Source organism: Mustela lutreola, chromosome 8 (assembly GCF_030435805.1).
Source record: "Mustela lutreola isolate mMusLut2 chromosome 8, mMusLut2.pri, whole genome shotgun sequence".
NCBI classification, from domain to species: Eukaryota; Metazoa; Chordata; class Mammalia; order Carnivora; family Mustelidae; genus Mustela; species Mustela lutreola.
This window is the reverse complement of record NC_081297.1, coordinates 65,227,278-65,252,898: the sequence shown is the minus strand read 5'-3', so window position 1 is coordinate 65,252,898 and position 25,621 is coordinate 65,227,278. Positions and strand designations below refer to the sequence as shown.

Genomic DNA, 25,621 nt, shown 5'->3' with positions numbered 1-25,621 from the left:
TCCAGGGAGGGAGAGATGATAGAGGCAGGGCTCTGCTGTTTATATTAACAAACCATACACAATTATTTGACTCTTTTTTTTTTTTTTTAAGATTTTATTTATTTATTTGTCAGAGAGAGAGGAGCGAGAGTGAGCAGCACAAGCAGACAGAGTGGTAGGCAGAGGCAGAGGGAGAAGCAGGCTCCCGGCTGAGCAAGGAGCCCGATGTGGGACTCAAGCCCAGGACGCTGGGATCATGACCTGAGCCAAAGGCAGCCGCTTAACCAACTGAGCCACCCAGGCGTCCCAATTATTTGACTCTTTAAAGTAGGTGCCTACCTAGGCTAAGAAATACTTCATTTGGGGAAAAAAAAAAAAAAATTAAATGTGACTGGTAAAAGTTTATGGAACCTCTGACCACTCCTGCTATGCCCAGAGGTCTCAGTAATAAAGTTTGAAAACCATGGGACTAGGCCTTCATTTGAGGCTATCTAGGTATTGTGAAGAAAACGACAGTGATCTACAATCGTCCCCAAGAACGAATCCCTCTTCCTTTTCTCCCATTTGTTCCCTTTAATTCAGGTGTTCCGCTTCCTGCTGGTTGTTTTCCTACCTCTCTCCCGGTAGACTCTAAGACGCTTGCAAGACTCTACGACCCAGCTCACAGAGTTTTCAATCTCCAGCACCTAGCATAGCACTGAGTACAGAGTACAGGCTCAACTGTTGACGAATAAAGAAAAAAGGAATCATCTTTATCCAGGCTTTGGAGAGAGGGTGCTCGATCCCTTTCTGCACCCTGCATCGGTATCAGGAGCCCTGTCAGTTACTAGTCCTAAACCTTCGGCACATTCATTAAATAATTTTGGGTTGTAATTCCCTTATCTGCACAACATAGTATTTAGCTCATATCTCGAACGCCTACAAATGATTGGCTCGCTTTCACCGCTTGGTGGAAGCCAAATCTTAAAAGAAGTTAACTTCGGGCTCACCTAAGAAGCACGTACGCCTCCGAGGGCAGGGTTTCAGAAGCTCTATCCGCTTTTTTTTTCGACTGCCGTTTGTCCAGTGCCTGGAACAGTTTGAGGCATTTATCAGATGTTCAACAAATACCTGTCTAATGAATGAACTTAAAAGTGCTAAAAAAAAAAAAAAAAAAAAGAACTATGCAACGAATAAAAAAACTCTCAGTGAGGTGCAAAGATACCCCTACATTCTGAATGAAAACATGGTCCAGCCCCTGCGTCCCGGGCGCGAGCGCGCGGGATCCAGGCGCTCCGAGAGCCCATGCGCGGCGGACGCACCGGCTGATCCGCAAAGGCCGGGCAAGCTGGGGGCCCAGGTCTGGAGGCGGCCGGTGGGAAGGGCGGGAAGGCAGGAGAGTTGCAGACGCGCGGAGCCGGCCCCGGACGCGCGCTCTAGCCGCTTAGGGATGCCAGGCTTCTGCGGCTCTAGCCGCGCGTCAAGAGCCCGGCAGCGCGCCCCGCCCCCCGTGGGCGGGCCCCGGACCTGGAGGCGCGAGGGCGGGGTCTAGCTGTCCGCGCCGGGGGCGGGGCCGGGCCGGGGCGCTCCGGGCCGGTGCAGGGCCCGGCTAGTCCGCGGGCGCTACCGGAGCCCCGGCCACCAAGGGGTGCGACCCCCCACTGGCCCCGCCTTCCCGGTTGCGGCTCGGCCAATCAGAGCGTCTTTTACTGGCGGGTGGGCCGAGCCGGCCCAGCTGCTCGGAGGCTCTGGCATGGTAACGTCCCCGCGCGGGGGTGGAGGGGGCCCGGGGCGGTCCCACAGCGCCCCCGGCGGCCCGGGCCGGGGCCGGGGGGCCGGGGAGGCCGCCGGGGGTACCCGGGACCCCGGGGGAGGGCGAGGGGCACGAGAGGTTGGGAAAGGGAGCCCGGGAGGGGGAGGGGAGCGGGGATTTGGGGGAGAAGGGGCGGGGAGGCCATGATGGAGGATGGCGGGGGTGGGGTAGAGGGGGGGTTGAGGGGAGCTAGAGTTGCGGGACTGGTTGAGGAGGAAGGGGAGAAGATAAGGGTGGGTTTGTGAAGAAAGGTCAGGAAAGGAGAGGGGGCGGGAATGTGGGAACTGAGGGACAAGGGGAGAGCTGGGGGGCCAGTTTCCCCTTGTTGGGTATTTGGCGTGCAACCGCCCCACCTCAGACCCAGTGCTTGTTCCCTTTGGAAGCCCTGGACTCCCCATAAGATCACTTGGAGACCCCCCTCCTTCGTTTTCCCCTCATTGTGTCGTGAGGTGAGGAGAGGGCATTGTCTCCTGAGGAAAGAGAGGCTAAGGTCCCCATCTAGTCCCGGATAGCCCAAGAAATGAAAAAACAGAGGACCCTTGATCCCAACCCTGGCTCTGCCATCAACAAACTGTGTTAACAACTCTGTGTGACCTTGGGCAAGTCACTACCTTTCCTTGGGCCTCAGATACCCCATCGATTTAAAAAAACAAACAGACAAGGAAAATGCATGAGAATGATACCACACGTCCTTTCCAGCTTCGAAATGGGGTGGTTCCTCAGGAGAGAGTTCAGGAGAATGGGTTCTAGGATGTGGGGAAGCAAGGGAAATCAGGCTGACGATGGAAGCCAGGCCTTCAGCTGGGGCTGCAGAAAATCCCCAGGGATGTGGGGGATGGTAGGCACAAAGCCTGCAGGGCTGGAGCAGGCTAGCCAGCGCCTCTGGCATCCTATCGGAGGGATGGAAGAACTCTGGAAGTGGCCGAGGAGGTAGAGACCTAACCCAAGAAAATGAAAACCAGAATGAGGTCTTCATTCTGAGGAGATGGCAGGACAGAGAGAAGCAATGGAAGCTCTTTTCTAGTAAGACAGCCAATATCTTTGGGGAGAGGGAGGAATATACTAAGGCTGATGTAGAGGATTGGGGATTAGGATGGTCTTGAAAACGGAGGGCCTGGCACTGTTTGGGGCAGCTGAAGCAGGGCAGCAAGTAAGGGTTGACTGCAGGGGAATTAGCTGGTCTCTTGGCCTCCATGCTGTTTTTCTTTTTGATAACAGGTACCCTTTCTGAGAGGTACCTTCTCTCACCGTTCTGAGAAGTGTGCCTTCCAGCTTTCATTGTCCCAACACAAATCCCTTTAGGGAATGAGTCAGACCAGACCATCCTTGGGATCACCTGGAGGATTTCAGGATAGTGTGTGGATTAGGGTGAAAAGAAAACAGGAGAATCAGTTTGTGAGAAATAGCTGTGGCACCATCACCCTAGCTGGGAGACAGCTTTGTGGAGTAGTTGAAAGCTTTGGGGTCAGGCTGCGTGGATTCCAAACCTGCCTCTGCCGTTTAATCCTTTGGAACCTTGCTCAAATTAATCTCTCTGAACCTCACTTTCTTTATTTATAAAATGGGGACCATAATAACCTTTTAGATGGTTGCAAGGATTAAATGAGTGGCATGATATCTGGCCCATAATAAGCACTCAATAAATATTAGTTGTTAACTATTCCCTCTTTCCTTGCTCTTTCTTCCGTCTCTCCATTCTTGTTCTTTCCCCCCTTTTATTCTTTCTTCTGAGTCTTTAGTTCTGAGCTGCAGCTTAGAAGGCTCAGAAGAATTGATTGCACCTTTGGTGGTGGTGGTGGGGGGTGTTGTGTCCTTCCACTGGTACAGGTGAGCTCATGATGATAAGATGATCAGTGGTTTCTTCATCTCTCTCCAGCCCACAGATGTGTTTTTGTTCCAGGGAAGACATAGATCTGCTCTTTCAGCCCATTTCCTGTATCCCTCTGTCACACGAGTTCAGTCTCGCCCCAAAGTGTAATGAGACCCGCACTTGTCCAGGCACTGCAGCAAGTGAGAGAGGGGCAGGGGTGTTTTAGGAAGAAAAGTATACACATTGCACAGGGGAAGCTCAGGGAAGGGAGGGCCGCGGAAGTCCCATGGTAGTTTATGTTCATTCCTTTGCTCTGTCCTCTGCGGGAACTGTCCAAAAGAGTCCAGCATCTGGATCCTGGCCAGGGGTCTCCATTCCAAGTTAAAGATGGACAGTGCTCGCTTCAGCGGCACATACACCAAGTTATAGATGTCCTATACAGTGAGTTTTTCACTATTTAGGTTTTCCCGTGCCAGTATTTGATTCCAGTTTTCTTTCCCCAGCTATACAGACAGCCTCTGGCGGGCCGTCCATCTCATTACAGGCCACCTTTACCCAGAGAATTTTATACAACTGTACGTGGGTACATGGGTGCACCTGCACACGTTTGCCTGTTCTGGGATTTTCCAGGATGCAAAAATCGAGTAAGGTTAAGGATGAGTCTGCATTCTATCACAGCACTTTGTATGCAGGGTCCTGACTAGACACTCAAGAGGAGGCTTAAAAGGAGAAAACATAATCCCCCAATATGGAGAAATCTCCTCCCACGTAGAGAGACAGGCGGACCTGTGGGAAACACCCAGCAAACATCCACAGAGTAGCATGTCATCAGTGCCTAGTAGTGCTGCCTTTATCCCGAGGGGACACAAGGAGGTAGGAGTATGTGTATGTGTGGAGGATAATCATAAAGGTAATCTGAAGGGGGTGAATACTGGATCATCTTGAGCAAAGTGAGAGACAGTAGAGTAAGAGGAACATAGGGTGTAATCTAACAATTGCTGTGCAGAGAGGAGGGAAGCCACTGAGTCAGGCTGAGCCAAGAGTAGACAGGTCTGTTGAAAGGCAATGTTAGGTGAGATTCTGTAGGGTGAGCGATAGGGAGCCACCACTAATTCTCAAGGAAGAGTTTGGATTCTTGCTGATTTTACCACATGGGAAGCAGGGAATATGCGGAGTGAAAAAAACAGACCGCTTCCTTGTGGCAAGGACAGTGCTGAGGATGACTGAAGAGGAGAATGGACCCAGTCCTGGCTCTGTCCCTGACCACGATGGAGCCTGGGACTGATAATTTCCCTTAGTTTTCTCATCTGAAAAAGGAAACTCCCTTGGGTGGTCACCAGAGTCCCCTCCATCTCTGACATTCTGTGTTCTCTGAATAACTCCTAGGCCTTACCAGTGGCTGTGTTTTGTGGGACCTGCCAAGACCATCAAGTCAATAAATACTAACACCTTCTATGTTCCAGTCTGGGGCAGTGAGGAAAATACAGTGGGGCTAGGAGATCAGGGTGAGCCAAAACAGGCCAAGTCCCTGCCCCTTTAAATGTAAGATCTGGTGGAGGCAGCAATTTCATTGACCCTAAGACTCACATTTTAACATTTCTTGTCAAGACCTCTTAAAATCGTTGCAGTATCATAATTTAAGTAGTGGCATTTGTTTTTTATTAGTGGCCACATAAAATAATGGGACAGTCAGCATCGTGGGAGTAACTGTAAACGTCCAGTGGGTAATTGCTGAAGGGAAGGGTGCGTGGTACACGAGCCTATAAAAGAGGGCTCTGACTTAAGCCTATACCACTGGCCTGGGAGGAAGCCTTTCCTCCCAGGAGGTAATGGCTGGTAGATGTGAGACCTGTAGGCTAGGTGTATAGGATCGGCAGGAAATTGTGGCAGGCAGAAATGAAGGCCGGAGGTGGGAGAACTGGGAGATGGTGAGTGTGGCCAGAGCACACACTCAGGAACTCAACATGGATGAAGCTGGCAAGGCAGTTGAGAAGCAGACCTCCCACAGCCTTCCAGGCCTTGGGGAGGAGTTTTGGTCTCTACCGTAAGGACAGTGGGAGCCATTGAAGAATTTTAAGCAGGGAGTAACATGATCTGAGGTGCATTTTGATGAGCTTGTAGTGGATGTGGGGAGACTACAACAGAAGGTCAAATGAAAACGAGAGAGGGGTGGATGGATTCAAGAAATGTGTACAAGGTACAATTAGCAGGACTTAGTGACGTATTGACAAGAGGGAGGTGTGGAGAATGACTCACCAGTTTCTAACTTAGACAGCTGTATGGACTGTGGTGCCAGCCTCAGATGGGCAACTCTGGAACCTGGTAGGACCCAGAGAGATGGTTACGTAGCATCTGGGAGGTCAGAGAGGACCCTAAGGCAGCTTGAGGTGGGTAAGCATGGCACAGAGAATTGGATTTCCTCCCACATTGGTGAATTTCAGACTTCCCATGCTAAGGACAGTCTTGGTTGGGGCAGGTCTGAATACAGGGCTGGAGCAGTTGAACCCTGAGAAAGGTGATTCTGGGTGGAATAGTGTGGCTTACCCTTCTCTCTTTAGGACAAGATGGGTGGGAACAGAGGCAGGACAGATACTACAGGAGGTAGAGATTAGAAAGCATCTTTCAATGCCAAGCCTTCTCAGTGGAGGGGGTCACTGGGTAGGTAGGGAATTTGGGCATCAGTGGGGTGTCTTCTCAGCCAGCTACCACCTTTCCCTAGAACTCCTCCCTGATACCCTCTAACCATCGAGCAAAAGGAGGAAGGACAGGGCCTTTTAGCTGCATCTTGAAGCCTCAGTTTACTTAAAAAGATTTTTTTTTTGAATGGGTAATATAGTCACATGGATGCATATTCAAAAGTTACAGAAGGGCATATGTACAGCGAGAAGGTTCCTTTCCCACCTCCGTCTCCCTTCTACTGATTTCTTTCTTGTATGTCCTCTTTTCTCTCCAGTTTTGATACAAATGATCACACTTTGCTGCACTTTGCATTTTTTTCCACTTTTTAATGGATCTTGGAGATTGCTCCTATCAAGACCATGAATGGCTTCATTCTTTTTTAATGACTGCATAGTATTCCATTTTATGTTTGTGTATAATTTAATAGTTAGTGACGGGTATATAGGCTGATGCCAGTCTTCTGTTTTTACGAATAATGCTGGACTGGAAACATTGTATATGCATCATTCTGACCATATCTGTGGGATGAATTTGGCTATATTTATAGATAAGGTGTTAGAATTGGGAGTGTTTGGTCCTTTCTTTGTCCCTTCTTGCATTCATTCAATATTTATTGAGTACCCATTATGTGCCAGACACTGGGGCAGGTACCAGGAGTCCAGCTTTCAACAAGTCCTACAAATCCCTGTCCTCATGGAATGTTACTACACATGTAAGGCAAAACATAGTAATTACGAAACCCTATACACCAGGAAACTAAGAAGGGCATCAGATAGAGAATAAATTCAGTGGTCGGGAATGCTCTTGGGAGCACGTGGTATTTAAGGCAACAACGGCAGGATGGGATGAGGTGGCTAGTAGGCGTAGGGCAGGGAGACCAAGCTGTTCAAAGTCTCAGCCATAGGGAGAGGAGGTCGGGATCTGTAGGGGAAAAGGGTAGAGCTGCTGAGGAGCAGGTCATGGGGAGTGGGAGGTGTCAGAGTGAGCAAGGGAGTAAAGATGAGGCCAGTTGGGGGGTGCCCACAGTGAAGAGAGTGGGAGGCTAGTGCTTAAGGTGTGGTGACTGTTTGGGCTTAGAGGGCTTTGGGGTTGACTCTAACAGTGAATTCAGGTAGGGGGACGGGAAAGGTCACTTCCTCCCTGGCTATTTTGGGAATGAGAGACCTCTGTTTAAGGCTTGAGGGAGGCCCAGCCTTGCTCACAGATAGGAGAATGGATGCAAAGCCCTGGGAAAAGCCACACTGGGCCTATAGTCCAGCCGCCCTCATCTGTTCTGGGGCTCTGGTGCGATAAAGACCATGTGGAAGGGGACCGGCAGCCTGGCTCTTGGCTGGTAGAAGAGAGCAGACTTAGCCAGGGCTCGGAGCTGGGTGTGGGCAGGAAACCGGGCCAGGAGACCCTTCCTCTGAACTTTGTGCTCCTTTTTCATCCTCATCGCTCTGCTTCCCTTTTGCAAAAGCCCATCTCTTTGCCCATCCTGGGTCCTATGACTTTTCTCTCCCTCAACAGTCGGTTCCCGATTCTGGTCCCCGGCCCCCAGCAGCGCCTGCCCCCTTCCCACCGGGGCCCCCCATGATGCCACCACCCTTCGTAAGTTTTATGTCTTTCCCTGGGCTTGGCTTTTCCAGCCTGCACCCCGATTTCCCCGGTCCCTAGCACTGCTGCATTGCCAGCACGGTTTTGTGTCCTGCTTCCTCTGCCACCCTTGGAAAAGGGGTAGTGTTGCTTGGGCATGGGGGTGGGAGGAGCTGCTGTCAAGCTCCCTGTCCGTCAAGTTGACAGCTCCCCCTTTGTCTTTTTGTCCTTGGGACACACGGGCTGGGGTAAGAGAAGTGGAAGGGAAGAGACCCTCTTAGTGTAAGCGCATGGTGGGGCTGCCTTTCTCTTTCACTACTCCTTCTCTGTTCTTTCAACATGCCACTGAAGTCAGGCTGAAGTAGCAGCTGGTGGTCATTGAACTGGAGAAAAAGGGATGGGAGGCAGGGGACTGGGGGGTCTGGGGACCTGGAATCCTGCCTCTGAGAGGCCTCTTTGGGGAGAGTTGCTCAAGGGATGGAGCCCTCCAGCCGCGGTCTGGTGGCAGTTAGACGTTTCCCCTCTCCCTTCCCTACCTCTGAAGAAGCTGTGGTGCTTGCCTCTTAGACCCAGAAGACCCCCCCCCCCCAATTTTCAGTCTTTTTCAGTGGTGGGGAGCAGGCAGTTTCATGCTTTGCTCTTCTTAAGCTAAAGCCTTGGAATTGCCTCAGAGCCAGGCGGTACGGGGAGTTGAGAAGGCGGGAGACAGGTGGATATTCCCTGACCGGTCCAAGGTGGGGTCTTCTCTACTCAGTGTCCCTTCCTTTCCTCACTTCCAGATGCCCCCTCCAGGAATTCCCCCACCCTTTCCTCCGATGGGACTACCCCCCATGAGTCAGAGACCACCAGCCATCCCCCCAATGCCGCCTGGCATCATGCCCCCAATACTTCCACCAATGGGGGCGCCACCACCACTCACGCAGGTAATCCTTCCTTCTGCCCCAGAAGTGCCTCAGAAGACCCCGTGAGTCCGGCTAGGGGTGGAGGGGAGAAGGGGCATCTGGACTTCAGGAAGTAGGGAGAGAAGGGAGGGAGCTTTGGCCAGGCCCATGTGGATTTGTCCACTGCGTGACGGGAGGAAACTCTGTGGTGGGGCTGAGAGCCTAGAACCTAGAGATTGTCTAAGGCGGAGCAGGGGACCATGCGAAGGTCATGGCCCCAAAGGGTATCTCTCGGGAACCTGCCTTGTCTCTGCCTGCCCTGACCTCGGTAGTTGTTTTTTATCTTCTTTGTGTCCCCAGATACCAGGAATGGTACCTCCCATGATGCCAGGAATGCTGATGCCAGCGGTGCCTGTCACTGCAGCGGTAAGCACGAGGGGGGCTGGCAGGAAGCAGGCCCCGCAGCCCTGCGGGTCTGACTCGGAGGACAGGGATGCGGCCTCCATCCTTTCCTTCTTCTCTTTGGTTCCGTCCCGGTCCCAGCGGCACTCCCCACACTCAGGTCCTCCTCTCTGGCCACATACTCTGCTCTTGTAGTTTCTCACTCACCCCCAAAGACATGTTACTCTTTTGTCCTTGCTGGGCCCGGCTCCCTGAAGGAACACATTCATGGCTGACACTGCTTGCCCTCACAGAGCTGGCACTGCGGACACTTGAATACAGTCCCCCCTCACACCTTTTCTGTCTCTGGTGGAAGCAGCAGCACCTGGGGATCTCACCAAACCTTCTGGTGCCATTGCTCATTGTAGTAGAGTCTGGGTAGGATGTAGTGGTTGGCATCTGCTGTGGAAGAGGGGCCTCGGAGGTGGACTCGACAGAATGCTCTCACTTGAGGAAAACCAAGGACAGCTGCTGTGCGATTCCCCTTAGGATCCTACAGCCACGGCCCCAGAGGGTGGGGGATGCCTGTTAGGGGGCAGAGGTCCCTGGGAGCAGGACACACGGATCCTGGCCTGGCCTGCTTCTTCATCCCCCATGGCCTGGGTCCTGGGGGCCGCTGGGCTTGGCCCCAACCCTTCCCCCTCCTCTTTCTTCGGCAGACGGCTCCGGGTGCGGACACAGCCAGCTGTGAGTCTTCTGGGGGTCTGCTCCCCCCAGGCTCGGAGGTTGGGGGGTACAGGGGAGAGGGGACCGTGGACTAGAGCCCACCCTGGATCATGCCTGTTGGGATGCCAGGGAGCCTGGGATGTTGATGGGACCAGGGGATATTTATTGGGGATGGAGTAGGGGAGGAATAGGTGGGATAAAATGGGGGTTGGGGCAAGGACTTAACATTTCCCTTGACTTTTTTTTTCTAGCTGCTGTGGCTGGGACAGGCCCTCCGGTGAGTTCTTCCAGCTCAGGGGTCTCTGGGTAGAAAAGCTGAAAGTTGGGGAAGCTGATGGTTAAGTCTTTGGGGTAAGGAGGAGAAGCTCTGGGGATGGGGCCTTGACCACCATTCTGTGCCCCCTCCCCTCCCAGAGGGCCCTGTGGAGTGAGCATGTGGCTCCTGATGGACGCGTCTACTACTACAATGCTGACGACAAGCAGTCTGTGTGGGAGAAGCCCAGCGCTCTCAAGTCCAAGGCAGAGGTCCTGAACAGGGCTGTTTGGCCCTTCCTTTCAGCTTCCCTGACCCTTCCAAGTCCTTGGCCTCCCCTGAGTCTTTAATTATACACATGATTCCTCTGATCCCAAGATCCTTGACCATTGCCCCAGGCTCCCTAGGATCTCAGGAAGTATATCTTCCCCCATGTTGAGCCAGGCTAGGTGATAGCTAAAAACTCCCTGCTCACAGGATCCTCTTCGCTCCCCCGACTGTGCCTCCACTAGGGGGCATGCCCAGCCCACTGATGTCCTCTGACCCATCCTCTTGCAGTTGCTGCTGTCCCAGTGCCCCTGGAAAGAGTACAAGTCAGACACGGGCAAACCTTACTACTATAACAACCAGAGTAAGGAGTCTCGCTGGACCCGGCCCAAGGACCTGGATGACCTGGAGGGTGAGGAGTGGGTAGGGCCCGGGCTACGCTTCTGGGGGGTGGCCCTTGCCACCCTGTGACCATGTTATTTTTTTCCCATTGCAGCTCTAGTCAAACAAGAGGCTGCAGGGTGAGTGACTTGCCCACCTATCTCCCTATACGTGGGGCCAGCAGAGGGGTGGGAGTGGACCCTTTGTCTGTGGTCCCCACTCCATGGAAGAGCCAGCGCTCAGTCTGTACGTGGAGTGGCCTGCTCTGGCCCCCGTCCTTCACAGGACAGACAGACCAGCTGGTCCCTGACTGTCCCACTATCTGCTCCGCTCCTGGACACTGCTCTTCCGGTCCGCCTGCAGGAAACAGCCACAGCAGCCCCAGATCTTGCAGCCGCAGCCACCTCAGCCCCAGCCTGAGCCCCCACCTGGGCCACCTGGTCCCACCCCTGTGCCCCTGGGCCTTCTAGAGCCTGAGCCAGGTGGGAGTGAAGATTGTGATATGTCAGAGGCCGCCCAGCCTGTGGAGCAGGGTTTTCTGCAGCAGCCAGAGGAGGGCCCCAGCAGGTGAGGGCTGCCCCTCTGAGACATTCCAGATGCTGGCTTCGGGCTCCCTGCCTAGTTCAACCCTTGACTTCTGCCAGGCCTCTTGGGAAGGGTGTGAAGATCTGGGCATAACCTCTGGAGGGCAGAAGGGGGCTGCTCTGGGGAGCCAGGCTGTACTCTGACCACATAGGCACTGAAAGCTGGGGGACCTGGGAGATGCTGTGGCTGAGTCCCCTTTGCCCCCCAGTGCTGCTGGACAGCATCAGCCACCACAGCAGGAGGAAGAGGAATCAAAGCCAGAACCAGAGAGGTCTGGCCTCAGTTGGAGCAACCGGGAGAAGGCAAAGCAGGCCTTCAAGGAGCTGCTGAGGGACAAGGTGCGGGGATGGGGCTCCCAGGGTAGGCCTGGAGGGGGCTGGAGGTGGGCAGGCCCCGTGACCCCTGCCTGCTCCATTCTAGGCTGTCCCCTCCAATGCCTCGTGGGAACAGGCCATGAAGATGGTGGTCACCGACCCCCGTTACAGGTAGGCCTGGGCAGAGGGAGCCAGGCCCTCCAGACTGTGTGTGAGCAGCTGGGCCAGGGCCTCCCTGAGAAGCCCCAGCTCAACACTCTGACCCCAAGGGGGCCCGAGTCAGGAGAGTGATAGAAGGGCAAGGGCACAAGGAAAAGAAGCTGGAGGGCCTTCGGGAGGAGGAGGGGAAAGGTATATGATATGAGACATTCAATAAATGCTTGTTGAATTGAATTGATTCGAATTGAATTAATTGGGGTAAGGGGGCTGGATAGGGCGGAGGCCTGAATGCACCTTGAGAACCAACCTCAGAGCAAAAGGGCTCGGTGTTAGTGTCTTGGAGCCCCGTCTTCCCCTCACTGCCTCCCATCCTTCCTCTCATCCCAGAGACCCGTCTTGCCTCCCTGCAGCCTGCTGTTCCCATGCATGGACCCCTCACTCAGTTCTGTGTGCCGTGACCCTGCTTGGTGGGCTGTGCAGGGTGACTCCTCTATTCCCCCCCTGCCCCCAACTCCCACCCTCTTCACCCCAGTGCCTTGCCCAAACTGAGTGAGAAAAAGCAGGCATTCAATGCCTACAAGGCGCAGCGGGAGAAGGAGGAGAAGGAAGAGGCCCGGCTAAGGGCCAAGGAGGCCAAGCAGACCTTGCAGCATTTCCTGGAGCAGCACGAACGCATGACCTCTACCACCCGCTACCGGTCAGGAGGCCGGGCTGGGGTGGGGTCTGGGAACCCTGAGAACATACGGGCCCAGAGTCTCTGTCCCCTGCCTGCCTACCCATGACCCATATGCTCCACAGGCGGGCAGAACAGACCTTTGGGGAGCTGGAGGTGTGGGCTGTGGTCCCTGAGAGGGATCGAAAAGAGGTTTATGATGATGTCCTCTTCTTCCTGGCCAAGAAGGAGAAGGTAACAGTCACTGGCTAAATCCGTCAGTCTGTCCTCAGGCTTTTTGTGTCTTTGTGTCCTTGTGGAGCCTGGTCATTCATTTCTCAGCTGCCCCAGGGTCTCAGCTCCTTCCTTGGAAGCTAGTGTGGCACTTGCACACCCCCCGCTTCTGCTCGGGGCTCAGGGCCTACAACCTCGGTGTGGGAGGGCAGGAGGGCATCTGTGAGGGGTTGGTCTGTAACCCGTGCTCCTTCCCCTTTCTGGGGACGGGAAAGTCTTGAGTCTGGCCCTCCTAGGGTTCCCTAGCTGCCTGCTTTTCCCCAAATGCTCCTCTGCCCAGGCCCACCTGAGTAGCTCCAACCTGCCCTACCTCACCCTGACCCTGACCCTGTGGCTCCCCAGGAACAGGCCAAGCAGCTCCGGCGCCGCAACATCCAGGCCCTGAAGAGCATCCTGGATGGGATGAGTAGTGTCAACTTCCAAACTACATGGTCCCAGGCCCAGCAGTACCTCATGGATAACCCCAGCTTTGCTCAGGACCACCAGCTGCAGAGTAAGCCTGGGTCTCCACTCCCGCCCATTCCTTCCCTTTTCCTCACTGACCTGGGAGCCCAGGGCCTGCCTCCTACTGCTCCCCTGCACTTACTGCCCTTGTGGATGTCTGGGGTCCTCTGCATTCACTCTGTCCCTGTATCTCTTCAGAGTCTAGAGATGCTGGAATACTGGGACACCCTTCCCCTCCCTCTGGGGTCCACTGTTGACCTGGACATTGTGTATCCTTGGAGGAAGAGCTCTAGGATAGGCAACAGAGGACCAGGAGAGGATAATTTTTCCAACTCCTGTGAATATGGTCTTAAATTGTCTTGATGCCAGGGGTCTCCACTGGTCATGTGTTGTCATGATGAGCTCTTATTGGCCTGCAGTCATTGGCAATGTCAGAAATTGACCTGAACTTTCATCAAAGCCTGATCCATTCCCAGTTCTGTAAAACATAAAACATTAGATCCCGAGATTGCTGGTTTCATACGATTCTTTCCAGTAACTGAATTCACAAGAGCTGAATACTTGCTAGTTTTGTTCTCCTGTATTAATGAACCCTCCTCCAGAACCACCATTCCAGTCTCCTCTCCCACAGAGGCTCCTGCTCCCTTGCCCCACCACCCGGGGTGACCCCGGCACCTACTGAGGCAGCACCCTCAAACACGGGGTAGGGGTGTGGGTGCTGGGGCCAGTGAGGGTGCCCCACTCCTGCAGCACCTGCTGAGCCTCCTTTCTGTGCTTAGACATGGACAAGGAAGATGCACTGATCTGCTTTGAGGAGCACATCCGAGCGTTGGAGAGGGAGGAGGAGGAGGAGCGGGAGCGGGCCCGCCTTCGGGAGCGGCGTCAGCAACGCAAGAACCGGGAGGCCTTCCAGGTATCTTTGCCACCTGCTGGTTAGGTGCTCATCTCCGGCGGGGCCCATAATCTCTTCGCTGGTGCCCTGCCTTGTCTTGGCTAGGCCTGTTGTTTCATCTCCGCCCGGTCCTGTGCCACCTCCACGAGGCTACTCTGCTTCTGCTGTGTCCCTTCAACTGGGGGCCATGCTCCTCTAGGGAGACTGGATGTATGCAACACCCAGAAACTGCCAGCAGAGAGCACCCTAAAGGCACAACTTGGCAGCTCAGCCAAGTTCATTTCCGTTTGGTGGGGAGCCATACAGGCAGAGCTCGATTGTCCCTCAGCTTGGAGGTGGCGGCAGTGGGGGTTCCTTAACTCTAACACTTTGGGAAGCTGAGAGCAAACCTCAAGCAGGACATGCTGCAGACAAGTTCCTATTTCTCTGCCTCCCAGACCAGCTGCTTGTCATGTTTGAGTCTGTCCCTCTCTGTATTTACATTCCCTCTGTTTTCGCTGCTCTCTGCCTCACCATCTGTAGCTTTTCATCTCTGCCTCCTTCGCCTGCATTTCCTCAGGTGGGATTGTCTCTCCCATCCCCTGTTTTCCTCCCTAGTCTCTGCCTCTGCCTCTCTCCATGTTTCCCTCTCCCTGTAATTGGCCTCTCCCCACTCAGACCTTCCTGGACGAGCTGCACGAGACAGGGCAGCTGCACTCTATGTCCACCTGGATGGAGCTGTACCCAGCGGTCAGCACTGATGTCCGCTTTGCCAACATGCTGGGCCAGCCGGGTAAGGCAGCCAGGCTCCCCCTTCTCTGGCCTGGCTTCCTGCCCTGCCAGCCTCTCTGCACCCCTACTCCCTGTCCTGGACCCTTCCCCCAGGCCTTGGGAAGCTGCCGCCCGCCAGGCCCCCCCTCCCTCCCTCCCCCGCAGGCTCCACCCCTCTGGACTTGTTCAAGTTCTATGTGGAGGAGTTGAAGGCACGATTCCATGATGAGAAGAAGATCATTAAGGACATTCTTAAGGTGAGGGAGGCCCAGGGTTGTGGATGGATGCAGATTGGGTGCAGGGCGCCTCTCTGGACAGGACTCCCTGCTAAGTCCTGTTTTGCAGAAGCAGTGTAGCTCCATTCAGCAGAGATCTGCCGTGATCCCTGACTGCACTGGGAACACACAAAGAAGAAAGATGCGGTTTCCGTCCCTAAAGAGCTCATGGCCTAATAGGAAGATAAACATGAGACCTGTTATAGAGAGGGGCAAGTGCTATTAGAGATGAGAATCGACAGAATTGACACTTTGCACTATGCCTTTAAGAACGAGCAGGTGGAGGAGGCTGACATCCTGGGTATGGGGTATTACAGGAGCAGAGGCAAGGGTGTGAGAAGGGCATGGCAGGTCTGAGCATTAAGGGGCATAGCTCCTCATAAACTGGTGGCCCACAGATATTCCTTTGGCCCGTACAGTGTCCTGGAAACATTTCAACTTTGTTGTTAACATTTTAAAATTAGGAGATTGTACAGAAAAATCGGGGTCTTTTAGTTCTCTTAAAATTATGGCTTATCTAGCACCACTGGGCTGGTTTTGCAAAGCATTCCAGGGCCTCAGACTGAGATGCCACTGCTTTTTAGAAGGGGCAAGCCATCCTTAACCTCACGCTCCCGCCACCCATCTGATGTGGCAGTAAGCAGCTGCCCCTTACCGCTGAGCAGGCACCTTGCTTAGACTGTAGAGAGAGACCTCTTAGACTGGAGAGAGAGTTCTCAACGTCTATGTCCTTGAAAGGTGGAAAAGGGATTGCTGCACTAAGAGAGCCTTGTGTTTCAGAAGGAAAAAACAAAGAGAAAGCGTATTTCTTGGTGGAAGTGAAGAACGTGCAAAGGCCCTGGGGAGGCAATACACCCAGCAGTTAGGAGCAGCACTGTGGAGACAGGCTGCTTGGGACACAAGTCCAGCTTAACCACTTATTAGTTGTGTCACCTTCGGCAGACTATTTAACCTTTCTGAGCCTCAGTTTCCTCACCTGAAAAATGGAGGACTTTCCACCAACCTACACCTAATTACCAAGGGCAGTAACTTGGTACCTGGGGCAAGAAGGGTCAAAAATAAAGCTAGGAATGGCCCACTGCACACAGAGCATTTCTTTGAAGTTCCGTATTTTGCTTTACAGATTCAGGTGTTGCATCTTCACACCCTTCACTTTTCTGTTTAATATAAACGTAATGTTTTAAAAGTTCTTATCATTAGGTTAGACGTGCCCTATTGTCCTGTGGCTTCCTGTTTCTCTGAAAGAAAGAGCCCTAGATGTAAAATACCTTGAATACTAAAATAAGAAGTTGGGTTTTTATCTTGTAAGTAATGGGGAGCCAGGGAATGCTGTGGTCAGAGGATGTCTTGGAAGAACCATGGGGTAAGAGTATAGAGTAGCATCCCTCAGACTGAGTGCTTGTGTCCGTAGAGGTAGGTAGTTGGAGGACAGTTTTTGAAGCCTCAGGACACTGAAAAGTCACAGTGGCAAGTGATTCAAACAGATCTGGAACTCGAGCCTCCCCTGCTGTTAGGACCCTTTGGTAGGAAAGTCGGAGCAGCACAGGACTCTGGAGGATAGGTTAGAGGTTCGGGAGGTGAGAAGGGAGGCTAGTCGGGAGGCAGTCTAGGTGGTGAACGAGTTCGGCAGAGGCAGCAGAGACAGCAGATGAGGGAGAGCTGTGCTCTAGCTGTGTTTTTCTGAGACCCACATCCCCTCCCCTGAGTTTCCTCAGGGGAGCCTTGGGACAAGAAAGGGGGAAGCTAATGCTTCTTCATCTGTTTTGTTTGTTTTGTTTTTTAAAAAGATTTTATTTATTTATTTACCAGAGAGAGAGAGAGGACAAACAGAGGAAATGACAGGCAGAGGGAGAGAAAGAAGCAGGCTCCTGTTGAGCAGAGAGCCTGATGTGGGACTCGATCCCAGGACCCTGGGACCATGACCTGAGCTGAAGGCAGAGGCTTAACCCTCTGAGTCACCCAGGCACCCTTCCTTCGTCTGTTTTTAAGGATAGCAGCTTTTCTTTTATATACTGAGGTTCTCTGTAAGATTTTTGTGGAAGAAAGATTTCTGCTGGTAAAAAAAAAAAGAGAGAGAGAACTTTAAAATCAGGAGGATGGAGTCACTCAGAAGTCAAGTGAATTGAAGTTGGCAGAGGTGGGACAATGGTACCATTACGGAGGATTTGGCAGGAACAGGGCTAGAGAGAGAATAGAAATTCCATTTAGGGAATTAGTCTCAAAAGTAACCTGGGGCAGGGAGGAATACAGCAAAGACCACATTTTAAATAGGACATTTGTGTAAAGTATAAATATTTAATCCCAGGAGAGCTGTATTTTATTGGATGCTTACATTTTAGCCACAGAGTGGCTGGTCCTGCCCACTGGCCTGCAGGAGTCTCATCCTTGCTGTGTCCTGTCTCTCCACATCTCCTGAGAAACAAGCTTCTTTACATGGTTTCCCCACCGCTCCCCCTTTTGGGCTCCTGCTTACAGAAGGCCGATGAGCCCAGGAGCCCCTGTGGCCAACCGCTAGCTGGGCAGACTGTGAGGGCACCTCTCACCCTATAGGATAATGGCAAGAGCCTTGGACTTGGAACAGCTGGAAGCCAGAAGATCTGGGCCCGCGAGATCCATGGGAGTAGGGAGAGGGGTGGCTCACAGGGAATGAATAATTTTGGGGTCTGCTGAATTTGAAATTTCTGTGAAACATCCAGCCTATTATGGGTCTGAAAATCAGGAGGGAAGTGGGGCTGAGGTCGCTAGGGACAATGTAGATTGAAAAGACCAAGTGCTATTCTCAGGGGAGCAAGCACAAGCAAGAGAGGCAGTCAGAGGTCAGAGAGACAAGAGGGCGGTTGTTGAAGGGAGCAGCACACGTGCAAAGACCAGTCAAGTGAGGACTGAGAAGGGGCCCGTGGAAGTTGTCTCTGAGCACATGAGCACTTCGAGGAAAGTAGTGTCTATAAAGAGGGTGGAATGGAGTCACGTAACTCCTGGCTTAGACCTCTGCAAGTCTTACCAAATTTGAGCCTCAGTTTCCTCATCTGTAGAATAGGAATAATTTACGCACATGGTTGTGGGAAGTGCTAATATTTGTAAAGTGCCGGGCTTATAGCAGGCTCACTAAATGTTGATTCGTTTTCCTTTGTGCTGCATTTAAAGATTTTGCACCAAAGGGAAAGCAGCACAAATTGTTAGCTTCAAGAAGGTGAGAGCAAGGTGGACAGGCTGTTCCCAGTCAAGTGAGGTACGAGTTTGAGGGGAGTAGCCAGCAGAGAGGTGGGATGGACGCTTTCACTCTCCTGACAGAAACTGGGCTGTTTGAGAAGGGCTAGAGTGTGGGTTGAGGAAATGCTCTCGAAGACGACAAGAAGAGCACATTCCGCCACAGGTGGAGGACCGGAGCAAGTTCATGCTGTGTGGAGGGAGGGGAAGGGAACAGGGCTGGTGCCTTCACTGGCGCAAACTCCAGATCGGCTTGGGCCCAGTGAGATACTGCTCCGAAGCCCCTGCTTTATTGAGGTGTTGGGAGGCATAGATGAGCAGCTCAGAGCCAGGCCCAAGGTGCTTCAAGAAGGGGAGGTATTTTTAAGTGTTCTGGAGTTGCACACCTGATGGCCTTGAATTCCCCAGAGGACTGAGGGATCTGCATGGGTGTAGTGCTTCAAACTATGGCTATGGTGATAGGACCCGGGGTAGAGTTCTCAGTCACCCACCAATGAGCTTTGAGACCGCGGGCAAGTGTGCAAGTTTCTCTAAACCTTGGTTTCTCCTTCCATATAAAATTAGGAGGCCAGGACCTATGCTTATATTTCGATTCTGAGGATTAACAGAAATAAGGTGTGTGAAGCACTCAGCACAGTATCTGGCAGCTAGTAAGCACCCAAGAACTAAGCCAAAGGATGGGACCAGCAGATGTTGGCAGAATGCAAGGAAGTCACGGAGCAGCAGGAGGGCCTGAGTAGGGCCCAGCCTGAAGCCAAAGGAACAAAGAATTACTTGTGGGAAGCTCAGGCATCCGTCAGCAGACATGACACACACACATGCCCTCTGCCCTCCCCCCATGTGATCCAGTGCCCCCCTCTGCTCCCTGCGACATCCAGACCAAGGGTAGGCGTGGGAGGCTTAGGTGTCAGATGGTGAGGATATGGACAGCCTGGTTTCAGAAGTGCATCTGAGTCCTATGGGTTGCTTCTGGGGGCTGGGGGACTTCTCGAGCATCCCATCCTGTAGTCCAACCCTCTGCCTGCCCCGGAGGCCAGCTTCAGGCCTCGGGCCCATGGTGGCCCCTGCTTCACACACCACTGTGCCCACAGGACCGGGGCTTCTGCGTGGAGGTGAACACAGCCTTTGAGGACTTCGCCCACGTCATAAGCTTTGACAAGAGGGCTGCTGCGCTGGACGCGGGCAACATCAAGCTGACCTTCAATAGTGTGAGGGCCTGGGCGGGGCGGGGCTGCAGCCAGGGCTCTGGTCTCCAACTTATCCCCTTGTCTTGTTCTGTCCCTTTTCACTGCCCCTGTGTGACTGTACCCATCCCCCTGCTCTGTTCAGTGAGTGGCGGCAGGAGCCCCCAGACCCCACCTTCCCATGTCCTGCAGTGTGCCTGAGTGGGGCCTGGCCACCCCCTCTCCTGGGTGACCCTGCTCTGCCTCCTTCCCGTCCTCAGCTGCTGGAGAAGGCAGAGGCGCGGGAGAGAGAGCGGGAGAAGGAGGAGGCGCGAAGAATGCGGCGCAGGGAAGCTGCCTTCCGAAGCATGCTGAGACAGGCCGTGCCTGCCCTGGAGCTGGGCACTGCCTGGGAAGAGGTCAGGGCTGCAGCCTGGCACCAGACACTACCCCCTCGGTCCTGAGGGCAGCGGTGCTTCTCTACCACTGGGGGCCCGCCCCAGTCATAGCACAGCTCGCGGCCAGCTTCGGCCCCCTTCCTTCCTCTGCCCCAGCCCTGCCCTGTGCTCCTGGCGGTGTCCGTGCCTGCCCGGGGCTGGTCTCATCAGCAGTGCTCTCCCGTTCAAGGTCCGTGAGCGCTTTGTGTGCGACTCAGCCTTTGAGCAGATCACCCTGGAGTCGGAGCGGATCCGGCTCTTCCGCGAGTACCTGCAGGTACTGGAGGTGAGACAGAGCTTCTGACTCTATGTGTCTGTGCCAGGCTCATGAGCAGCCTGTCCAGCTCAGCAGAGACCCCAGTGGCCTCCTACCCTCAGGGGCGGTCCTTGCCCTGAGGTCTGACGTTGGCCTGGAGAGAGGCCTGAGGCCCTCATTTGAGGCAAAACCAGATTTTTGGGTGCAGGGTGCATCCTGTGGTGAACCCTGGGGCCTTCCTCACCCCTCCCTTTGCCTCTACCAGACTGAATGCCAGCATCTCCACACCAAAGGCCGAAAACACGGCAGAAAGGGCAAGAAGCACCATCGGAAGCGTTCCCACTCACCCTCAGTGAGTTGGTGGGCAAAAGGGATGCTGGGCCAGTGGGGGGGGGGCTGGATTGATTGTCTTGGGGAAATAGGAACCACGTTGCTTGTTTTTTCCCTATACCGCTTCTCCTCGGAGTGAGATTTGAAAATTCCTTTGGCCCTGGATCCTCCTCTCTGTCCCCAGTTCCCAGACTTGAGGGCTTCTGGAGGCCCAGAGAACCTGTACGCTGACATGTCTGTGCTGATCTGCCCAGGGCTCGGAGTCAGAAGAGGAGGAGCTGCCCCCGCCATCTCTCCGACCTCCAAAGCGGAGAAGGCGGAACCCCTCGGAGTCAGGCTCTGAGCCCTCTTCCTCACTTGATTCGGTTGAAAGTGGGGGTGCTGCCCTTGGAGGACGGGGCTCCCCATCTTCTCGCCTTCTCCTTGGATCAGGTGAGCCATTGGGAGTTGGAGTGGTTGACTCAGTTGAGAGGAGACAGCACCCTGAGGGTGGAGGGGATGAGGAGGTCTGTACCTATCGGAGTGGGAAGAACTGCCCTGCCCTGCCCTTGCAGAAACTGGGAGAAGGAAGGAAAACAGTACCAACAGAGACTTCCCCATCTAGCTCCCTGTCTAAAGAATGAGCCCCTCCCACCCCCACCATGGGACTTACTAAGTATTTTCTATCTCCAGATCATGGCCTTCGGAAAGCCAAGAAACCAAAAAAGAAAACTAAGAAGAGAAGACACAAGTCGGTGCGTAGAGAAGGGACTGCTACTCAGGGCCCTGCTATGCTGAGGGAGCTCTTCAGCCGCCTCCCGGGCTATCCTTCACAGGAACTGAGCAGGCGGGGTCTGGGCTCTTACAGAACAGTCCTGAGAGCGAGACAGACCCTGAGGAGAAAGCTGGCAAGGAGAGTGATGAGAAAGAACCAGAACAGGACAAGGACAGGGAGCTGCGGCGGGCGGAACTCCCTAACCGCTCCCCAGGTTTTGGAATCAAGAAGGAGAAGGTGAGAGGCAGGCACCTGGCCCCAGCCCAGTCCGTACCCTCCACAGGCCTCCGTGGCCCTCAGCGGAGGCTGTGGGTGAGCTGTGCCTTTGCTCCACCAGACGGGCTGGGACACGTCGGAAAGTGAGCTGAGCGAGGGTGAGCTGGAAAGGCGGCGGCGGACACTCCTGCAGCAGCTGGATGATCACCAGTGACCCGGCGAGCCACTCTGCCTCGGGTCTGTGTGAGGCCGTGGATCCTCGGTCACCCTCACTGTCTGCACTAGACTCCTTTCTTAGTCTGGTCTGTGTCCACTTTTCCTCAAGTAGCCCCGCCCCCAACGCGCCACGACTGGCACCTCCCCAGGTTGCTCGTGGTATTCCAGGGTCCTCCACTTCCCAGGCAACTAGTGCGATCCTTGCCCTCAGCCCCAGACCAGAGATTGGGATGCCATGTGGAGCGGGTGGTGCCAGTAGAGAAAATGTGAGAAGGGGCCTCTAGGGAAGAATGACAGGTTGGTGACAGGCGGGGTCCTTAGCCTCTAGCATCAGTGCCTGCTCCTGCCTGCCTGGGCCCTTGGGCTCCACCACTCCTTCCTTCAGCCCCGGGACCCAGTGTATGTGTGTTTTGTTTTGTTTTGTTTTTGTTTTTTAAATAATATTTATAACATGGCCAGTGGCTCTTTTCTCTTCGCCGTATCCTGCTGGGGCATGCTGGAGACTGGGCAGGTGCACGCGTGGCCAGCAGAGAGCACTAGTGTCCCGTCGCAGGCCGGCCTCCTTTTGTGTGGTTGGAGCCCAACCAGCCTGGTTCCCCTTCCCCAGGCTCTTATGCTTACCTCCCCCAAGCAGACGGCAGGCTCCATGTGGCCTCCTTTCTGTCCCTGTGGTTCAGGTCAGACTAAACGGCCACCCTAGGCACCCTGCCTCCACTCCCCCAACAAAGAGGAGACAAAGTCAGGCCTGGTGCTTCAAGCCTTTGTTGGGAGAAGGAAGGTCTGGGATTTATGTACATGAGAGAAGGGAGGTGGTACATGTACAGAAAGAATTGGGTCCCTGTATTCCCCTGCGGGGGCTGGGACAAACTTGCAAAAGACTGAGAAAACAGCTAAGACCGCTGTGCCCCAGTCCCCTGCCAAAATATCCTAGTTGTGGAAAGGGGGCGAGGGTGCTGACCGTGCGCCCTTTCTCTAGCAGTCCCGGGAGAACCTCTACCCTCTGCCCACGCAACAAGGACAGAGCCAGCCTAGAGTGGAAGGGGCTAAGGGCAGTAAGCATGGTATCTCTCCTTTACCCTTATTACCAGGGCCCAGCTGGGTGGGGACCAGGCTTAGGTGGGCCTTGCTCCTGGTAAAAGATGATCTGAGACTTGTAGAGTCCTGGACCCCCCCGAGTCTGGATACTTACAGACCACAGCTGACCAAGAGCCTGCAAAAAGGAAGGGGGGAAAAAAAAGAAGGGGTATCTGCTTTCCCTTCTTGTTCCTCTGACCTAGTGACAAAGGGGGCTGTGGGCCCCTATACAGGCTAAAGCTAGAAATGCCTTTTCCCAGCTCTGAGCTGACCTTTGGTGACCTTTCAGTTGGGAAATGAAGCTGAAGACCGTGGGGCTGAAGTGCAGTCCTAGAGGCACCAGGGAAGTGCCAGGCCCCAGGAGACCCAGGGCCCCTGGTGGTGTCAGGCACATGCAGCTTTGAGAGCTGGGGTGGATGCTAGGCAGAGAGCAGCACAGCCCTGCACTGCACCCTCGACTAGTTCCAGGGCCCCAGGTCCACAGGTTGAAGAGCTGAAGTGCTTCTGCCTTCAGGGTGTTCTTAGTGGGGGCCTGGAGCCCGGGGGGGCCCGCTGGGTGGTGCGGCACTCCTGGCTTGGTGGCGAACGACAATGGGCTGGTGGTGAAGGCCTGTGGGGAAGACAGAGGCCTGTAAACAGGCAAGGAAGCTGGGCCAGGCCCACCCTCTGTCAGAACATACCCTTGAGGAGCAGCCCCACAGGCAGGGCCAAAGAAGAGCCAGTCATGAGGCCGAGGAAGGAGAAGCCTTAAGAGAGGCCAGAGGGAATGGTCAGGGAGCCTGCCGGGACTCTGCATCTTCGGAGGACCAGGTTGTGACTAGAGGCCGCTGGGCAGCGGCAGAGACAAAGTAGACTTGGTGATAGCCAGATGCTGAGGAGAGCCCCCAGGTAGGCTGAGTGTCAGGAAACCGGTTAAGGGACATCAGTTGCTGTTGGCAGGGCAACAGCTACTGCCAGCGTTCTGTATGGTGGGGGCGGGAGGGGGTGGTACAAGTCACAAAAGATACCCAGGCCTGGGAATGGAGGGGGCCTCGGCCTCAGCATGGAGAGGTGGTGTCCAGGTCCTGCCCACTGTGGAAGCTCCCTACCCTTCAGGGCTTAGTAGAAGCCAGGACAGCATTAGTGGGAGACACCACTTCCCCAAAGGCACATGCAAGGGGACAAGCCATGCTTCTCGGAGCACTGGGCATGCAAATGGAGAAGTATGTGCCCCCATCACCGTGAGGCTGCCAGAGGACGGTTCCAAGTCATGCAGGGGAGGAGGTGCCTGCGGGCCCAGGAGGAACCCGGGGAGGTGGGCATGCAGAGAGGGCAGCTGTGGTGCCCGGTACCTGTCAAGAGCCCCAGCCTTGGGGGTTAACAGTTTGACTCATCATGGTGGGCTGCATCGCAGAAGAAGCGTGAGCCCCGCTTGGCAGTACGGGCCGTGAAAGGGACACTCTTCAACACTGTGGCCCAGGAAAGAGACACAGCGGTCAGGCCTCGTGGGGATGGGGTGGGAGGAGGGCCCAAAGGGGTGAGGTTGGAGTTGGGGAGCCAGGCCCAGTGGCCAAGCCCGAGGGAGGGACGAGGGCCCCACCTGTAATGATGTCCTCAATGGTACCATCCTTCCCCTCGTAAACAGGCCGATGCTCCTTGGCCTGGCGCCGCCTCAGCTCTGCGATTAGCTCCTGCTGTTGCCACTTGTTCCGCTGAGATGGGGTCTAGGGCCGAGCATTGAAGGGGAGGGGAGTTATCCCTACCTACCATGGCTGGTTCCTGCCCCAAGATGCAGTCTGAGGATGCCCTTGGTTGTACACAGCAGCCCATCCCCGATCCCTGCCCGGGAATCCCTTCCCAAAGCCCCCCATCGCTTTGGACTCCAGTCTCCGGCCCTTTGGGTGGTCTCTGGGCTCCAGTTTTCCATCTCTCTAGTTCTCCCTCCACCCCGTCCTAATCCTCTCCTCCAGGCCCCAGCTCTTGGTCCCACCCACCTTGGCATCCAGTTTCTTGGCTTCCTGAGCCAGCTGCTTCTCCCGCATTACCTCCTCCTGCTTCTTTCTAGCTTCATTCTCTTGTTCTGCTTCCTAAGAACCGTGGGGGGTGGGGTGGTGAGGCTCACACAGGCTGTGAGGGGCGGGGCTGCCACAGAGGGTGGAGAATGGGTGGCAGTGGGACCAGCAACCCCAGGTGGCCACCCTCTGGAGGGGCACTTCCTGCCCCAAACAATGACAGGAAGCCTGGGCCCCCACCCTGCCCACCAGTTCACAGCTGAGAGGCCTGTGGCCAGCTTCCATTGCTCCCTCCCAAGACTCCAAGGAGGAGACAGAAAAGGCCCAGACTTGGAGCCCAGCCCTCCCTCCCCCTACCAGTTTTCTTTCAGCTAGATTCCTTTGTAAAAGCCTCTATTCCGCTCACCTTGTAAGAACGAATGAATCGGACGAACACTGGGAAGAATACAGAAGGGGGTGTGGTTTTGGGACTCTCACCGAAGTAGCGCACAACCGCATTATAGGCCTCCTGGGGAAGGGGTGAACAGAAGGGGGTCGGTCTGGCAGAGCAGGACAAGCCTGGCTCTCCAGCAGGGACAGGAGGCCCACACAATACAGTGCTTGGGGCCAAAGGAGGAAAGCCAGCAGCCCCCAGCCCCTGTGGGAGGAGAAAGAACCTGGGGCTCCCCAAGGTCCATTGAGTATGTCCTCAGACATGGCTGCTGGCCACGCTCAAATCCCCTCTCCCCCACATGCAGTCGGTCAACCACGTGAGAAATGTTCTTCGGTCCAGGGGTACCTGGGTGGCACAGACCGTCACATTCAGAGCATGATCTCAGGGTCTACTTAAGACTCCCCTTCTCCCTCTGCCCCTCCTCCCTGCATGCACTTGCCCCCTCTATCTGTCTC

The 25,621-nt window shown here is 54.6% G+C and overlaps 2 protein-coding genes across 11 annotated transcripts in view; one reads left to right on the top strand and one right to left on the bottom strand.

Annotated features, from left to right (window-relative positions):
• Positions 1-1,581: 1,581 nt before the first annotated feature.
• On the top strand, positions 1,582-22,123 carry PRPF40B (pre-mRNA processing factor 40 homolog B). Of its 5 annotated transcripts, none has more exons than XM_059185432.1 (26): positions 1,606-1,714; positions 7,770-7,850; positions 8,615-8,758; positions 9,077-9,142; positions 9,817-9,844; positions 10,075-10,100; positions 10,238-10,348; positions 10,635-10,755; positions 10,840-10,864; positions 11,088-11,291; positions 11,518-11,647; positions 11,730-11,794; positions 12,315-12,479; positions 12,581-12,689; positions 13,071-13,221; positions 13,952-14,085; positions 14,722-14,836; positions 14,980-15,071; positions 19,388-19,504; positions 19,741-19,878; positions 20,087-20,182; positions 20,418-20,504; positions 20,737-20,914; positions 21,155-21,216; positions 21,330-21,473; positions 21,574-22,123. In XM_059185432.1, the coding sequence occupies exons 1-26, from the start codon at positions 1,712-1,714 to the stop codon at positions 21,664-21,666; spliced, it is 2,685 nt and encodes an 894-aa protein (XP_059041415.1). In that variant the 5' UTR covers positions 1,606-1,711; the 3' UTR covers positions 21,667-22,123. The 5 variants fall into 5 exon arrangements, 4 of the variants coding, with proteins under 4 accessions (XP_059041417.1, XP_059041415.1, XP_059041418.1 ...); XM_059185433.1 differs by lacking the exon at positions 1,606-1,714 and adding an exon at positions 2,040-2,794; XM_059185434.1 differs by lacking the exon at positions 7,770-7,850 and having other exon boundaries at positions 1,582-1,714.
• A 291-nt stretch (positions 22,124-22,414) lies between these two features.
• Positions 22,415-25,621, bottom strand: part of FMNL3 (formin like 3) — a 53,935-nt gene continuing 50,728 nt past the window's right edge. For 4 of the 6 annotated variants that reach the window (XM_059185426.1, XM_059185428.1, XM_059185429.1 and 1 more), the window contains 5 exons: positions 25,140-25,241; positions 24,716-24,808; positions 24,322-24,445; positions 24,074-24,190; positions 22,415-23,352 (listed from right to left, as the gene is read on the bottom strand). In XM_059185426.1, coding sequence (XP_059041409.1) covers positions 24,099-24,190; positions 24,322-24,445; positions 24,716-24,808; positions 25,140-25,241 — 411 coding nt within the window. In that variant the 3' untranslated portion in view covers positions 22,415-23,352; positions 24,074-24,098. The remainder of the gene's footprint in view (positions 23,353-24,073; positions 24,191-24,321; positions 24,446-24,715; positions 24,809-25,139; positions 25,242-25,621) is intronic. The other 2 variants (XM_059185427.1, XM_059185430.1) reach the window with 1 other exon arrangement.

Bases quoted from the DNA above. Each gene is read 5' to 3' on its own strand.
- PRPF40B (XM_059185432.1), top strand. The intron at 9,845-10,074 runs GTGAGTCTTCTG...TTTTTTTTCTAG, and splicing joins GGGTGCGGACACAGCCAGCT to CTGCTGTGGCTGGGACAGGC. The intron at 20,183-20,417 runs GTGAGACAGAGC...TGCCTCTACCAG, and splicing joins AGTACCTGCAGGTACTGGAG to ACTGAATGCCAGCATCTCCA.